The sequence below is a fragment of the Carlito syrichta genome, unplaced genomic scaffold, assembly GCF_000164805.1.
Source record: "Carlito syrichta isolate Samal-C Ts95f unplaced genomic scaffold, Tarsius_syrichta-2.0.1 Scaffold312152, whole genome shotgun sequence".
Lineage (NCBI taxonomy): Eukaryota > Metazoa > Chordata > Mammalia > Primates > Tarsiidae > Carlito > Carlito syrichta.
The window spans coordinates 482,616-498,523 of NW_007256248.1; the positions used below are offsets into that span (position 1 = coordinate 482,616).

At 49.2% G+C, this 15,908-nt stretch overlaps 1 protein-coding gene across 1 annotated transcript in view; it reads left to right on the forward strand.

The window, feature by feature from the left end:
• LOC103272160 (SLIT-ROBO Rho GTPase-activating protein 3) overlaps positions 1–15,908 on the forward strand; it is a 214,048-nt gene that overhangs the window by 129,652 nt on the left and 68,488 nt on the right. Inside the window, exon 3 of the mRNA XM_008069651.2 lies at positions 12,775–12,937. Coding sequence (XP_008067842.2) covers positions 12,775–12,937 — 163 coding nt within the window. The remainder of the gene's footprint in view (positions 1–12,774; positions 12,938–15,908) is intronic.

Consider the following 15,908-nt stretch of genomic DNA (forward strand, 5'->3'; position numbering starts at 1 on the left):
AGATAGGGAGAAGCAATCAGATGCCAAGAAATCTCTCCAAGGTGAAACAGAGGAAGAGGAAACAGGGATGTCTTCTGCCTCTAATGCAAGAAGGGAAGGTCTTGGGGAGGGAGTGAGGTAAAAGACACGATCCTGTGTTGTCACCATCTCTTTACTTGTCTGTCTCCCTTTGGACAACCACTGGCTGCAAGCTTAGAGATGGCAGAGAGGGTGACTGTTGACCTGGGTTTTTTAGCCCCTAGCACAGAGTTGGCACTGTTTGTTGAATAAATGAATGAACGGATGAGTGAAAGTGGTAATTAGAGTTGCTTAGGGAGGGCAGGGAAGTGGCCATATCTGTCTTCTGGTGCCTTAGGAGTTTGGTGAGGCCATTGGGGCAAAGCATTACCCACTTCTGTGTTGACACACAGCTGCTGTGTTGCTGAGAAGAGTGTGGACTTTACAATGGTCTCCCTGGCTGGGGGATGGGACCAGAAGGGAGGAAATAGCCAGCAGCAACTGCATCACGTGGGGACTTGTCAGAAATGCAGAATCCAAGTCTTACCCCTGCTGGATCAGAAAGTCTGGGGTGGGGCCTGGCAATTTACATTTAACATGCTCTCTGGGGGATTGTGATGACCATTCACTTTTTTTTGTTTTTTGAGTTGGAGTCTTACTCTGTTGCCCAGACTGGAGTGCAGTGGCCGCTCTCGGCCACCGCAGTCTCGACCTGCTGGGCTCCGGCGATCTTTCCGCCTCAGCCTTCCGAGTAGCCGGAATTACAGGCATATGCTACCACGCCCGGCTGATTTTTTGATTTATTGTAGAGATGAGGTCTCGCCGCCCAGGCGGGTCTCGAACCCGTCGGCTCAGGCAATCCACTCACCTCAGCCTCCCAAAGGCGCGGGATTCCAGGCTGAGCCCACTTTTAAGAGCCATCCAGAATGATGATTTTCTGGGCAATACATTGTTTACAACTCGCTTTTAGGCTGTCCCAACCTTCCCTTCTCTTCACCAGTGTAAAATTCATGATCCACTGCCCTTTCCAAGCCAGACCTAACCTGAGCTTGGCTATTCCTTTTGAAGACCCGAGCCTGAAAGCCCTTCCTGAGCGGGAATGTGGCATAGAGGGCGGCACATATGGGGGCCTGGAAACCTGTCGCTCGGGGCAGGTGGATGTTCTCGTCAAATGAGCTGAGTAGCTCCAGGAAGACAAATTTCCTGGGACTAAAACATTTCCTTTCCCCAGAGCACCAGGACTTTGAAATGTTTGGCTGAGAGAGAGAGAGGAGAAGGAGGCGGAGGAAGAGGAACGGCTCTAAGAAGTTCTGCATAATTAAGCCTGTTGACTCCTTTCTGAAAGCAATTGGACCACAGGATTCCCCCTCCCCATAATATTTATTAATATTTTACAAACTAGCACTCCTTGAGACCCCGTTTGAAACACTGTTGTAGACAAATGCTCACTACCCTTTGTGGCAGCAACACGTGTGCAAGCAGTGCTCTTCATAACAGAGCCCCTTCTATTCTGCCTCTCTCAGTTTTGGATGCCCTTGAACTTCCAGGGGACATTCGGATGGAAAGGCTGTAGCCAGAGGGTTAAGTGTGGGTTGCTGCTAATGCAGCTGCTGTGGAAAAAAGCAAGAGGGAATTCTGTTCAAATATGTTCATAAGCGTTTGGGAAAAGTCAGAATTTGGAACAAGCTGGGAGTTGCTTGGCTAGTTAGTGAATAATATCCTATGCAAATATCCTGTGCAAAGGAGGTTTGGAGCATCTTTCGGCTTCATGGAGCAGCTGGGAGGGAGGATTCCTGTGAACAACTAACTTCATTTCCAAGAAAACACTTCTTATTGGGGATAGAGCATCACACAGCTTTTTTCACAGATGTAACATTTCTCTAAAGAGATGCTATAATTCAGACTTAGCCTTCCAGGCTATTCCTAAACAGAGAAGCACTTTTGTCACATATAAGTGGAGGATACAAATTGGCAAAGGATTCAGAATTAACAGGTTTGCTCAGAATGAGGTGGGGATGGAGAAAGCCCTCAGGTGGGGCTTGTGTCTCCATTCATAGCTATTAGTACTACTACGACCAGTGTCGCACTAGACCAGTGTCGCACTAGTAATGGCTTTCCAGAGTCGTGGTCTTTCCAGAACTGCTCTTCTCCCAGTACGGTGCAGCAACCGGCTCTTTCCTCATTGTGTGGTGCCTGGGCTGTGCAGGTCGCTCAGTCTTTCAGGTGTCCCTCACAGCCACATCACCATGTGCCAGGTGTTCTACGAGATGTCTTTTTTTTTTCAGTCGGAGTCTCACTCTATTGCCCAGGCTGGAGTGCAGTAGCACGGTCATGATGATCTTGGCTCATGACAGCTTTGACCTCCTGGGTTCAGGCAGTCCTTCCACTTCAGTATCCCAAGTAGCTGGGACTACAGTTGTGTGCCACCATGCCTAGTTAATTCTTATTTTTTAAATTTTTTGTTGAGATGAGGTTTTGCTATGTTGCCCAGGCTGGTCTTGAGCTCCTGGGCTCAAACAATTTGTCCGTCTCAGTTTCACAACGATCTGGGATTTCAGGTGTGAGCCATCTGAGCCTGGCCTTTACTAGATGTCTTTTATGCATCATCTCACTGCACCTTCATGGGAAATGTGATTTATGAAGCGGAGGCTCTATCTTTTATCTTCCTAGTTGAAATACTGAGGTTTTGAGAAATTAAGTAATTTGCCCAGAGGGACATGGCTAGAGCAGGGAAATGGCAGAGCTAGGATTCTAACATTGATTTACTGACTCCAAAATGTAAAACTGCATCGAGTTGTTGACTTTGGGTAGGTGCCCTCACTTTTCCAGGCAGGTGAATGTTTCCTGAGAGTCACTCATTTTGTCTAGACCTCCTTGTATGGGCATCAGAGGTTCCCTCCTCTCCTCCTGGTCAACTCTTACTCCACAATGGTCAGTGTGGGGCTTGCCTCCTCAGCAAAACTTCTGCTGTTGATCCCAGATCTATGGTCAGCTGCCCCTCTGACCTCCCATATGAGTTGTGTGTCTCTCTCGTGGGGCTTGGGTCAGATTATCCGGGAATGATCTAGCTCATATATCTGGTTCTCTCACTTCAGTCTGCCAGCTGTTTGAAGGCAAGGGGCCATTTCTAGTCTCTCTCTCTCCCTGATATATAATAGATGCTCTATCAAAGTTTTTTGAAAGAATGACTGAAAAGACCAAATGCTTTCTTTAAATTGATTTTGAAGAAAATTTACCTTGTGTGGCTGCTGAAGGAGAGAAGTGAGGTCCAAGGATAACATTTTCAGAGAAGCAGATTTCAACTCAACCTTAGGAATGTTCCATACCCAGAGCTGCCTGCCAATGAAAGGACTTTCTTGGGAGGTAATGAGTTCCCAATCCACAGATTTGTGTACACAAAGACTGAGTATCTTAGGGGGGCCTTTTTGTAACATGATGGCTGGTAAAAATGATGGAGGGATTGTTGATGACACATGGACCATAAATAATAAATTGTCTTTTCAGTTCTCTTCCTCATCAGTTCTCTTTCTCCTTGAGGAGAAAGTCTCAGTCTGGCTCAAGTGCCTGGTGAATGCCTGTCTAATCTCCCTTTTTTTTTTTTCTTGAGTTGGAGTCTCACTCTGTCGCCCAGACTGGAGTGCAGTGGCTGCTCCCGGCCACCGCAGCCTCGACCTGCTGGGCTCCAGCGATCCTTCCGCCTCGGCCTTCCAAGTAGTTGGAATTACAGGCATGCGCTACCACGCCCGGCTGATTTTTTGATTTATTGTAGAGATGAGGTCTCGCTGCCCAGGCGGGTCTCGAACCCGTGGGCTCAGGCAATCTGCTTACCTCAGCCTCCCAAAGGCGCAGGGTTACAGGCTGAGCCACCGAACCCGGCTTAATCTCCCTTTTAACAAATAGAGAAAGGGAGGCCCAAGCTTTACCTGTACTATGTCCACTTGCATACCTGATCCTGAATTATACCCCACATCTTTAAAATAAAATATATATGTGTGTGTGTGTGTGTGTGTGTTCTCTATTTGTTTTATATATATCTATAAAAAATAGAGAACACTCCTCAGGCATCTGCACCTTCCTACGATTAAATATACTGTTTCAGTTACCTTATATTTATGGCAAGTGGTGCTTTTAAAAACAAAAACAGTAACAACAACAAAAACAAGATTAGAGAAGTTCTTTATAAATAAATGTATTTAAGTAAAAAATGGCAATCAACAGGGAAATGTTAAGTATGGTGTTTTCAGGACTGGACCAAGTCCTAAAGTCAGCATAAGATCACCTGAAAGCCCCTTCCAGTTCCCCTGAAAAGTGTACATCTTGCATCTCTACCTTCTCTATTCTCTACCCTCCTTTTTTCATTGCTGGGAGGGATTTTAAGACAGACGTCTTAGCCTAAAGAGTAGACTTTGTGATGGCTACAGCCCTTTTCCTCCTTCCAATTTTTCCATTTGGCTCTTTCCCAGATCCTGCCCCAGGTTCCCTGAAATCCTCAGAGACTCTGATCAGCGACTTCCAAAGCGACTTCCAAAGTAGGATGGGATTTATTTATGTATGTATATGCTTGATATGCATATATACATATGTATCGCTGAATTTTAATACTACAAATGAAAAACAGATGTTGTAATAAAGGAAATTTTAGGGAAATTTCGGGAAATATTAATTTTATACTTATATAGGGGTTTTGTTTTGACTCATTCCATTAGGCAGGTAGGATAATAATGACCTTCAAAGATTATATAGGATCATACCCTGTGCAAATTCCTTCCCCAGACTTTAGCTGCTTAAATCCTCCCAAGAATCCTGGTGGAGGTGGGGGCAGTCAGGGAAGATGTTCTCATCCCCACCTGACAGGCAAGGGACCTGAAGGCTAGGCAATGTGAACTCTAGCTTAGGATCCATAGCTGGCTGGTGTAAGAACTGGCCAGAGGGACTGTGGGTCACGGCCCCTTCCTCTGCCTAGTGCTGCACACACCGCATAGTGTACCCATTTTGCGGATAAATAAACCAAGGCAAAATGGGCTTGCCGGGAAGAGAAGATGAGGTTGACCAGGCATTACCTCATGAGGGAAGGATTTTTGTTCTGGTACCAAGAATATATTCGGCAAGTCAAAGGAGAGCTCAGAGGTGACACTGGACCCTAGACCCAAGGTGCCATCATGTTGAAGTGTGAGGATTGGGATCCCCAAGAAAGCAGTGAGTGAATAATTCTGCCTCAGTGTAGAGGGGGAGTCACAAGAACATTTGTGCTGGGCCTTGAAGTTCACATCAGAGTTTTCCAGGGAAGGAGGTGGTAATGGAGGAGGAAAACCAACATTTGTAGGAAACCTACCATGGGCCATACATCTACATACATCAGTCTTTTGATTTTCTTAACAATCTAATGAGGTGCTGGTGGTAATAATAGTAACGACAATAAATATTATTATACGCTAGATTTGATACTAAGAACATTACATGGATTGCCTCCTTTAATCCTCAAAGCACCATTGTGAGGTAGATGTTACCCCATTTGACAGAAAAGGAAAGAGCAGGCTTAACTAACTTCCTAAGTTCACTTTGCTGGTGAGGGAAAGAGTTGGCCTTTGAATCCTAGCCTTCTGACTCGGTGTTCCCTCAGCATTGGTAAGTAGAACCTGCTTTGGTCTGGTGACCCAATGGATGTAATTCATCCCCTTCAGAATGACCCTGTCTCGGGGCTGACAGGTAGCAGCAGAGCCAGAACCCGGACTATGCTTTCCGGCTCCCAGTTTCACAGCCTCGCATTTCTTGGAGGACTGCTGGCAGGGAGGGAGGAGGCCTGGCTCTGAGCTTGTTGCTGTCTGGACAAGTTTTCTGTGAGCCGAGCTGGGTGAGGGAGAGGCTGGACGGGCAGCAGATGGGACTGCAAGGAGGTGAGACAGTCCTCTGGGCCATATCATTTGCTCCTCCGATAGACCACAGAAAGATGCCTGAGTCATCATGTCCATATTCTCCTGGGGTCTCCCTATCCACTGGGGGTTACAGCCTGGTACGGGTTAAAATTTTGGCCTCCCGCAAATTCTCATGTTGAAGCCCTAAACCCCAGTACCTCAGAATAGGGTCTTTACAGAGGTGGTCCTGTAAAAGTGAGGTCACTGGGGTGGGCCCTAGTCTGACATGGTTGGGATGGGTGTCCCTACAAAAAAAAGGAATTAGGACACAGACAGACACACTGGGAGAATGCCTTGTAAAGATGAGGGCAGAAGTCGGGGTGCTGTGTCTGCTGGTGAAGGAATGCCACTGATCGGCCGCAAGCTACTGCTTTTGAGAAGCCAAGAGAGGGGCCTGGAACAGATGCTCCCTCACAGCCCTCAGAGGGAAACCACCCTGCCGGCACCTTGATCTCTGGCTCCCAGCCTCCAGAACTGTGAGACAGTCCACTTCTGTTGCTTGAGCCACACAGTTTGTGGTCCTGTGTGACAGAGCCCTAGAAAGCTAGTAGACAGCCCAGTGCACACCCTTCCTTCAAGGCCCTGGCTGTGTTACTTGACTGGTCGTGTCTCGATCTCCCATCCCTCTGGCTACACTCACTTTTTCTCTGTCCTAGAAGATGCCCATGCGCATGGGGCCTTCACGCTTGTTGCTGGAAATGCTCTTCCTTGTCCCTGTGCTGTATTAAAACCTACCCATCCTTTTGGTCCTAGCTCAGGGGGAACTTTTAACAAATTCAACAAATATTTTCTGAGAGATGCCTGTGTGCCCAGCCCTGCCTAGGCACCAGAGAAACACTGGTGAACAGGACAGATTTACGTGAGCTAGACCAGAATCAAAAAGGAAGTGAACAAGACAAGTATCAGGCTTGAGAGTACTGCAGTGACAGTGACATGGGGGGTGTGGGTGGCAAGAAGGACCTGACAGAAGAGAAACATCACAACCAAAGTCTCAGTGATGAGGAGGCCAGTGTGGTCCCCTGATGCCCACCTGTGCCTTCCGCAGACGAGGTCAGCCTCCCTGTTACAGACTCTTGGGGCTCCACACATTTCTCCTTCCGAGCCCTTCCGACCGTTGCCATTTTCTATATATTTACGTGATTATTCGATTGTTTTCTGAGGCCCCCTCTGGACTGTAAGCTCCACAAAGCAGGAAGTTTGGTTCATTTTGCTTGCCATTGCCTGGCAGAGAACAGGCATGCGGTTACTATTTGCCGAATTAATGATTCATGCTACAAGCCAGTGCAGTGAATTCAAAATCCTGTTTGGGATGGCTTAAGTTAGGTGAGGTTAGTTTTGGTGGCAAGAAGTTGACCACACCTCCCTGGCCCTGGAACGGACTGAGGTAGCATTTTTCAGAGGCAGCTTTGTCGGCCGCCGCCCAAGCAAGATGTAATGTGTGACCTGAGAAGGTCCTGGAAGGAACAGGAGGCCGGAGGCAGGGACATGGCTCCTGGGGGGACCGAGTCAGCTGCAGGAGCTTGCCTGCCTCCCAGGGAGACCAGGATCCCAGGGCAACGGCTTTGGATTCATCAGCATGGGGCTCTGCAGGCTTGGAAATGGGTTCTGTTTGCTAAGCGGAATTTTCCGGCCCCCAGCTGAGAAGCTGGAGGAGCCGGCGACTGCTAATTTCATTTTCCCATCTCACCAGCTTGGCAAGGCCTGGCTCCTCGAGCTGCAGTCTCCTGGAACCTCAAACCCAGCTCCCCTAGCCAAAGAAAGAAAGCTGTGACTCACCAGAAATGTTCATTGCTATTTTCTGGCCATAAAAAAAGAAAATATATACATACATATGCAAAAGTTCTAACATTATGCCTTAGCTCAGCAGCTTCTGCCTGCTGGGTCGACGCTTGGATGGAAGATTGGAAGAGCAGACGCCTCTCGAAAAGTGCCTGAGCTGAGAGCTGGCCCGGGTTTCTTTTGACGTCTTCCAAAAATGAGGCTGCAGAAGACAAAAATGACTGCTGGCATGCAGAGCTGGGTCTCAGGTCAAAGGGGCTCCACTTTCAAAAGGGACAAGTAACCCCCCAGAAAGGGCAGGCCGAAGGTCTGTCCCAGCAGGCTGGGGTCCAGCTCTATTGTCTGCAGCCTGGGGCTTCTTCCTGTAGTCCCAATGTGATCCAGATGGTGATGGGCTGGAGGCTGTGCGACCCTGCATCCCTTCCAGCCTCACCCTGCACCCTCTGCCTCCTCTACCTTGCTTCCTGCTCTGGCCACACTGGCCTTTGCTCAGTTCCTTAAATGCACCAAGCTCCCCCGACCCACAGGGAGTCTTTGCCCATTCTGTTCCCTCTGCCTGGAACCCACTCCCCGCAGCTCACACGTCTAGCCTAACAATCTCTTCCTCAGGGACACTTCAGTGACCCCCAAGTCAGGCCAGTCCACTTGAAGTGGGCTTTCCTAACACGGGGCCCCCCTCCTCTTTCGCACCTCTGGGACCCACATTTCTGGACTTCCAAGGGATGTCTTCCTCTCCACAAGACTGTCCATTCCGTGGAGGCCGGGCCTGTGTCTGTAGTACTCAAGATTGTGTCCTTACAAAATATTCAACCAAATGTACTGAATGTACCACTGCGGAGGAATGACCGCAGAGCTCTTTTCCGGTGTTTAACCCCATGGTTGACTATACACTTCAAGTGGGGATAGGTGACCGACATCAAGTGCCACAGCTAGGGTGGCAGAAACAGGTGAACACCCATGCCCAAGGCCAGGAGTCTTTCTGTTTTCCCTTGCTGGGTTCCACCTGCGGCCCTTCTTTTTTCTTTCTGGTGAGATGAGAACCCAGTGCCATTGTGGTCAAGGCCACAGGTGCCAGCTTTCCTTAGAGCAGCCAGCTCCGCTCCTGATGCTGGCTGTGGGTAGTCATCCCAGCCTTTTAGACCACAAACGAGCTGCCCCACGTGAGGGGAGCCAGGGCTGGCAGAAGGTGAGAGGAACAGAACCAGCAATCTCTCATGTGGGGATGGACCTAAAGAAGGGGCCACTGGCTGGATGGCAGGCTTGAAACGGCATCTCCTCAGAGAAGGTCAGGTTGCCCATCATCCTGTCCTAACCTCTTTCAGGTCACCAGGAGGGGAGGCATGCTGTGACCTGGCCCTGCCCCAGCCCTCCCGCCATAGCCTCGCCAGGCTTCCTGGAGATTTGCCTCTTCTGCCCTGTGGCCATGGCATTTGTAAAGTGTTCCGGGTCATTCTGTGGTTTCAGATATCATTCAGCTATCGCTGCCGGCTTCTGCCTTTGCCTCTCTAGACCAGAGATCTCTGTGGATGTTCCACAGCCCTTCCACATCATGCTCAACTTGAACTCATTGGCCTTCCTCCATGCTCCACCCTTACCTGCTCCTCTCCATCTTCACCAAGGCCACCTCTATTCTCCCAGGTGTCCAAACCAGAAAACCTGGGAGTTGTGCTGGACCTCATTTTCCCTCTCTAAACTCCAAGGCCCAGCCCCATCCAGTCGACCTCTGACTCCTGTCCATTTCCTTCTGTCTTTCTTGAATCCTGCTGCTCCTCTCTCGGCCCCCTTGAGCCCATGCTCTGCCCAGCCATCAGAGTGGGAGCCTGGAAGTGACGCTTTACCCTTTGGGCCCGCTCCTCTAAATCCTTCACGAGCTCCCTGCCGACCTCAGGATGAAGCTTGAACTCTAAAGGACCTTCAGGGCCCTTGGCCAAATGGCTGCTGCCCAAGACTCCGCCTTCATTGGCTGCCCTCACTGCCACCCCAGGACAGCATCTCTGGGCCCCCTCCCGACATCCAGCTCACCAGCATGCCCTCTCCTGTTTCTCTCTGGGCCTTTGGTCATCATATTTCTCCACCTAGAAAGCTCCTGCCTGTGAAACTCCAGCCCTGCCTTTAGTTCTCAGTCTAGCAAGTGCTTCCTCCAGGAAGCCATCCATGGCCACCTCACCACCAGATCTGGACAAGGTGGCCATCCTCCACTCCATAGCCTCCTCTCGTGACTACATTTATGGGCTATGTCTTTGTTTTCTGTTCCCTGCATCTCCCTTACTCGAGAGGAAGACCTCTGGGCAGGATCTCGAAGCCCTGGGGATGGCTGCAACTACACCTAGTTGCACCCAGCGCTTGCACACAGAGACCAGGAGTGAATGAAAGCCAGAGTGAGCCAGGCCCTTTAACATTCCCAGCAGCTGCTCACTTCATTTTCGCAAGTCCTCGGTTGCTCTCGGGTAAATTCTTCCTGCCTAGGCTCATTGGGCCTCCTGCAATTCTGTCTTAGACCGCACTGTCTTCTGTCCCACAGCTTCTGATAAGAACAGTGCTGCCCCTCCTGCCCTTCCTTTTATCTCTTCTCTCTGGCCTGATGACCTAGTTAATGGTCCCCAAACGGTCCCAGCACTTCGTCACCCTATCACTTGTCTTTTCCTTCCCTCTGAAATTCACCTTCTGGCTGAGACTTCCCTACATTTTGCGCATGTAATTCCCTGATGCTGTTCACATCTTGCTTCCCAGGTTGAGCTAAACCCCTCAAGTAATTCAGGTAACAGCTCAATTATCTCATCTCTCCCTTCATCTTGCCATTTCCATCACCACCGAGGAAGCGGTGAAAAATGAGATAAGTGATGTATTTTCTGCCCAAACCCACTTCTCCCCTCCAGTTCTTATCTCAGTTCATGTCATCGGCGTCCACCCAATTGCCTGTGACCCAGACTTCAGAATCACCATGCACTCCTCCCTCCTGTCCTGTTTCTGGGAAGTCTCCAAGGGGATCTGGCCCCCTGCTGAGGAGTCTCCCAAGGCCACAGCCCAGGCTTCACCATCTCTCTTCCAAACTAATGTTACCTTCTGATTGGACCTTCTGCCTCCAGCCCCATGTCTACGCCCACATCCATCACCCACCCATCCCTCCATCCTCCCATCTACCCTCAGGGATCTTTCTAAGACACACATTCGTGATATCATGCCTCTGCCTCAATAACGCCCATGACTCCCAGCAGCCTGCAGCAGACATTCTTAACTCTGGCTGCACATTAGAATCTTCCAGAGAGTGTTTAAAAAATACCAGTCCTAAACTCTATCCCCAGAGATTCTGATTTAATCTTCTTGGATGGAGCGGAACCTGGATCTTGGTGTTTTCAAAAAACTTCCCAGGTGCTTCTAGCTTGCAGGTTAGGTTGAGAACTATATATGTGGCCTAGAACATAAAGTCCCAGCCTTCTAGCCTGGCAATTACTGTCCCCCACCCCCACCCCACATAGGACCCTTAACCTGCCTTTCCAGTTTCCTGTCCTAGAGTTCTCCACTAACATACTCAGAATTCCAGCTCTCCCGAGCTACTTCACTGTATCTGTACCCACAATTCCATTCTCTCTCTGACCATTTGGAAAACTTCGACTCATCCTTCAAGACCCAGGACAGATGTGATCTTCTCTCTCTTCAGTAGCATCTACTCTGGGGCAGGCACGTTGCTGAGCACTGAATGTGGTGACTATAGCGGTCTCAGCTCTCAAAGAGCTCACAGTAAGGTGAGGGGTGAGGGATGAGGGATGGAAATCCCTCGAGGCAGAAGTTCTCAAACCTGAATATGTGTCTGAATCACCTGAGGGCTTGTTAAAACACGGATGCTGGGCCCACCCCGAGGGTTTCTGAACAAGTGGTCTGGGGTGGCCCTGGGAGCTTGTATTTCCCTAATGGTGCTGATGAGGTGGTTTAGGGACCACACTTTGAGAACCATCGCCTTAGCGCATGGTCAGGGGAATGCTCTCTCCGGAGGTGCCCTTTAAGCTGAACCTACAGGAAAAGGAGGCAGCCATGAGAAGAGAAGGAAGGGGCTGAGATGTTCCAGGAAGAGAGAAGAGCCTGAAGGCCCCGGGGTGGGGTGGGGGGGAACAAAAGGGACCGTGTGCCTGGTACTTAGAACACACTGGAGGAGAGCAGCGCCTTCTGCCACTTCTCTGGAGAACCGATGCTCTGTGTGCATCTGGTTAGGTGTATTTCCAACTTATGATGGGTTTGGCTGGATGTAACCCCTTCATAAGTCGAGGAGCATCACTGTGGGCCAGAGGCAGATCTCCCCTGTTTCATCAGCATCCCAAGCTTTGGGAAACAATGGTATAAAGATCCTGGTTGAGCATCAGCATCCCCTGGAGGGCTTGTTAAGGCCCAACTTGCAGGGCCCACCTCCAGAGTGTCTCATTCAGCAGGTGTGGAGTGGAACCAGAGTGTCTGTGCTTCTAACAAGTCCCCAGGCGATGCTGATGTGTGCTCTGAAGAGCACGCTTTGAGAACCCCTGTTTTAGCTTCATGCCCAGCTAGAGTATGCTAAGAATCTATCAGCCATTGCAGGACATAGGTTTATTTGTCTTGCATGTACTCACCTTGTATTTTTCTTACCCCATTCTCCCAAATACAGAACCTGAGCCCTCCAGGCCCCTCTTCTGCCAGCTCCATGGTGGGGCAAAGGCATGTGCTGCCAGAAGACCAAGAGACAAGCTGATCCCTGGGGAAAGGAAAAGGGGTTAAATGCCTGAGGAGATTCCAGGGGATGGCGAAGGCAGGATGGGAAAAGGAAGTGTTCACTCTTTGTTCTTTGCCAGAAGAGAGAGGTGCCTGGAGCAAGTGCCAGTGGGAGAATGCAGCAGCCCAGGACTTCCAGGCAGAGACCTGGGTTCTGGCCTCAGCACTGCCCTGTGCCCTAGGAGGATCATCTCAGCTGCTGTGGTCTCTGTTTCCCCAGCTGAAAAACATGTAATAACAAACTGACCTTGACGAGGCGCCACGAGGGTCAAAAAGCCGTAGGTGACACACACGTAAGCTGCTGTGTTTACAGTTCCTGTGTAGCCAACCTGAACTGTCTTGGTTTCCACAGGAAGGACCAGTATCTCCTCTCACCTGTGAACTGTTGGTATCTGGTTTTGCATCAGACTCGGAGGGAGAGCCGAGACCATGCCACCCTCAATGACATCTTTATGAACAACGTTATCGTTCGCCTCTCCCAGATCAGTGAGGATGTCATCAGACTTTTCAAAAAGGTGGGTAATGGGCCGCCCCAGCTCTCCTAGGTCTCTGCCCCAGACTGGCAATGGCAACACTGTACTAGCCAAGGTCGGATGGTTTGGGGACAAGGGACCCAGGGGGCAGGTGTGTTGAGGACGCAGCAGCCACTGACTCAAAAATAAAAACTTTTACATGGTTAGGTAAGTACCATATGTTCGTTGTAGGAAATCTGGAAAATGGAGGGGAACACACACCAATTGAAATCACATGAAATGTTAGCAGAGCTCATCACCTTGATGTCCTAGAAATTTCTTTATATGTACAAGTGCAGATACATTTTCTAAGAGTGTTTATATTTATACATTCTCTAATGTACATACGCAGTTTCTCCAAATCAGGTCATAATACACACATGATTTTACTACCTGCTTGCGTCAGCGAACGCATTATTCAACTCTATTACAAAATGTTCCCACATCGATAAATCTATTTCTATAACATTTTGAACGATTACACGGTATGTCATTATATAGATGTGCCCTAACTTATTTAACTAATTTCCTGTCACGGAACACAGCTTATTTTCATTATTTCACTCTTATAGATAAAGCCGCTGTGAGTTTGTCATATCCACTGTTACTTTCTTAAGATCAGTTTCTGCGGGGCCAAAAGCCTGCTCATTTTTGAGGCTTTGGACAGTGGACCCCATTGCTTTCAGAAAAGTCTTACCCATATAAATGTCCAGAAGCTGAGGGTGAGGGAGTCCTGAGGTCTCTGTATCCTGAGCTCTTTGCACGATGCCCAGCACATGCTAGGTATTGTGTGATTGTTGGCAGAACTGAATTCACTTCTGTGAACTTCAGCTTCCTTGTCTGTAAAATGGGCAAGTCCTTTAGCCTTTGTGAGCCTCATCCTCTTTGTCTATCCAATGGGGTTGAGATCAACAACTTCTCATGTGCAGTGTGACGGTTAGACAAATGGCGCACGTGAAGGAGAAAGGCATTCTAGCAAAGTGGTTTGGAGTGTGGCCTCTGTCCAGAATGCTTAAATTCCTGGGTTCATAGTCCTAGTTCCATCATTTATTAGCTGTGTGTCTTTGGGCTTGCTCCTTAGACGCTCCGGGCCTCAGTTTCCTCATTGGTGAAATGGGGATAGCAATCAATACCCATAGGGCAATGGAAAGGGTTAACGGGTTGTTACCCTCATGTACAGCTTGGAGAGCAGCACCTGCACTTCGTAAGTGCTCATGAAAGCTGGCTGGTTATTACTGCAAATGTCAGGGAATGTTGCTACCAAAAGAACCCAGCTCATCTCTCCTTGCCAGGTGCTAACTTTAGTGATCTGGTGACCTGGGCTTGCTGGAAGAAAGGGGAGAAGTTGATTTAAAATAGAATCCTCTCTCCTTGGACTGTGCTTGAATTGTCCACTTTGAGGATGACTTCTATAGCAAAACTGTAATCGAAGGCTAATTTCCTCCCACCACACAAGCCGCTGCTGGTCTCCTCCTGGGTCTGTGTTTATGAAACGTGGTCTAAGATTAATATTTGCGTAAGCAAACAATTAGGAAGGTAAATACAGTGCAAAACAAAATTGCACAGTGCTCTGCAAAGCCAAACTGTAGCGATTCAGACATCTGCAATTTTGGACTGTTGGTCGCATTACCAACTCCCGCCTGCTGCTGCTGTCACATCTTTTTTCCTGGGTGGGAGTGACTCACAGAGAAAGGGTCACCGAGGCCTTTAGGAAATGAAGGGTCTTTTTCCTGAACTGAGCCCTGGGACAAGTGAGATAAATCTTTTCTGTTCTCATTTAGGCTGACAGCAGCCTCACTTGTGATGGAGGTTAACAGGGTGGAAAATAATGAAAAAAATGTCTGCAGCTGAGCTCCTGGCTGCCTCGTTACCAGACCTGTGCCTGTGGAACAAAGGAAACAACCCAGCCCACAGGGGCTGGGAGAGAGACGGCCAGAGGCTGGCTGGCCCCTTTGAGTCACATCGCTTATATCTAAGCTTGGAACAGGGCTGCATGCTTTACATAATAATAGTTCCTGCCCACCTCAGAAAACTGTGGAGGCTTGTCTCTGATCAGATGGGAGCAGGCCCCCCACTCTCCCCATTTTACACCTGGGGTGGGATAGTGCTGTGAAGCCGCAAGGAGAGCCCAGATTCGGTAACTTTGGGCCCCTCGTCATCACCAGAAGGAGGCAGCATGGCTGGGCTTTGGAGTTTTTCTCAGAACTGCCACACACTGACCATCCTGGGCAGGTCTCTCTCAGCCTGTTTTCTCTTCTGGGAAATGTAGGCGGTAAAACTGCTTACTTAAGGGGGCTGCTTTGACAGGTAGAAATGGTCTGGCTTCCACTAGGTGCTCATTAAATGGTAGCTCGCCAGTGATCCCGAAGAATGGAAGCTCCTTCCCGTGCCTGAACTGGGATCCTAATGCTTGAGTGGGTATCCCTTGATCACCTTGCAAGCCACACAGTCTGGCAGTGAGACTGCAGGAAGTGGGAGTGGTTTCCGGGCTGGGTGTCTGTCCTGTGCCTGTTTTCTGACTTGGGCCTCGGATACCTGCCCTTCCCGCCAGCTTCTGACTGATACAAGATGAACAATTTTGTGATTGGTAATTTGGGTGAACAGTTATCTTTTCATGGTTCCTCATGTCCCTGTTTGCAATGGCATCTGTTCTTGTGACTAGAGGACCATTTCAGATTCCAGAAGCTCATGCACATGGCCCTAGATTTAAGTGTGAGGTGTGGATCAGCCATTGCAAAATGAAACTGAGCAAGATCTGAGAGGCTACTGTAGTGATCATGATGCTTATGGTTGCAGACAGCAGAAATCCAGCTTGCCCTGTATTTAGGAACCAAGGGATCTCACCCGTTTTCCAGAAAGAAACCTAGCTTCAGGCACAGGGAGACTTCAGGTGCACAAAAGATGTCACTAGAACCCAGTCTCTGCAGCTCTACTCCAACTTCCTATTTTCCTTTTTTGGGGAGATGAGGGGCTC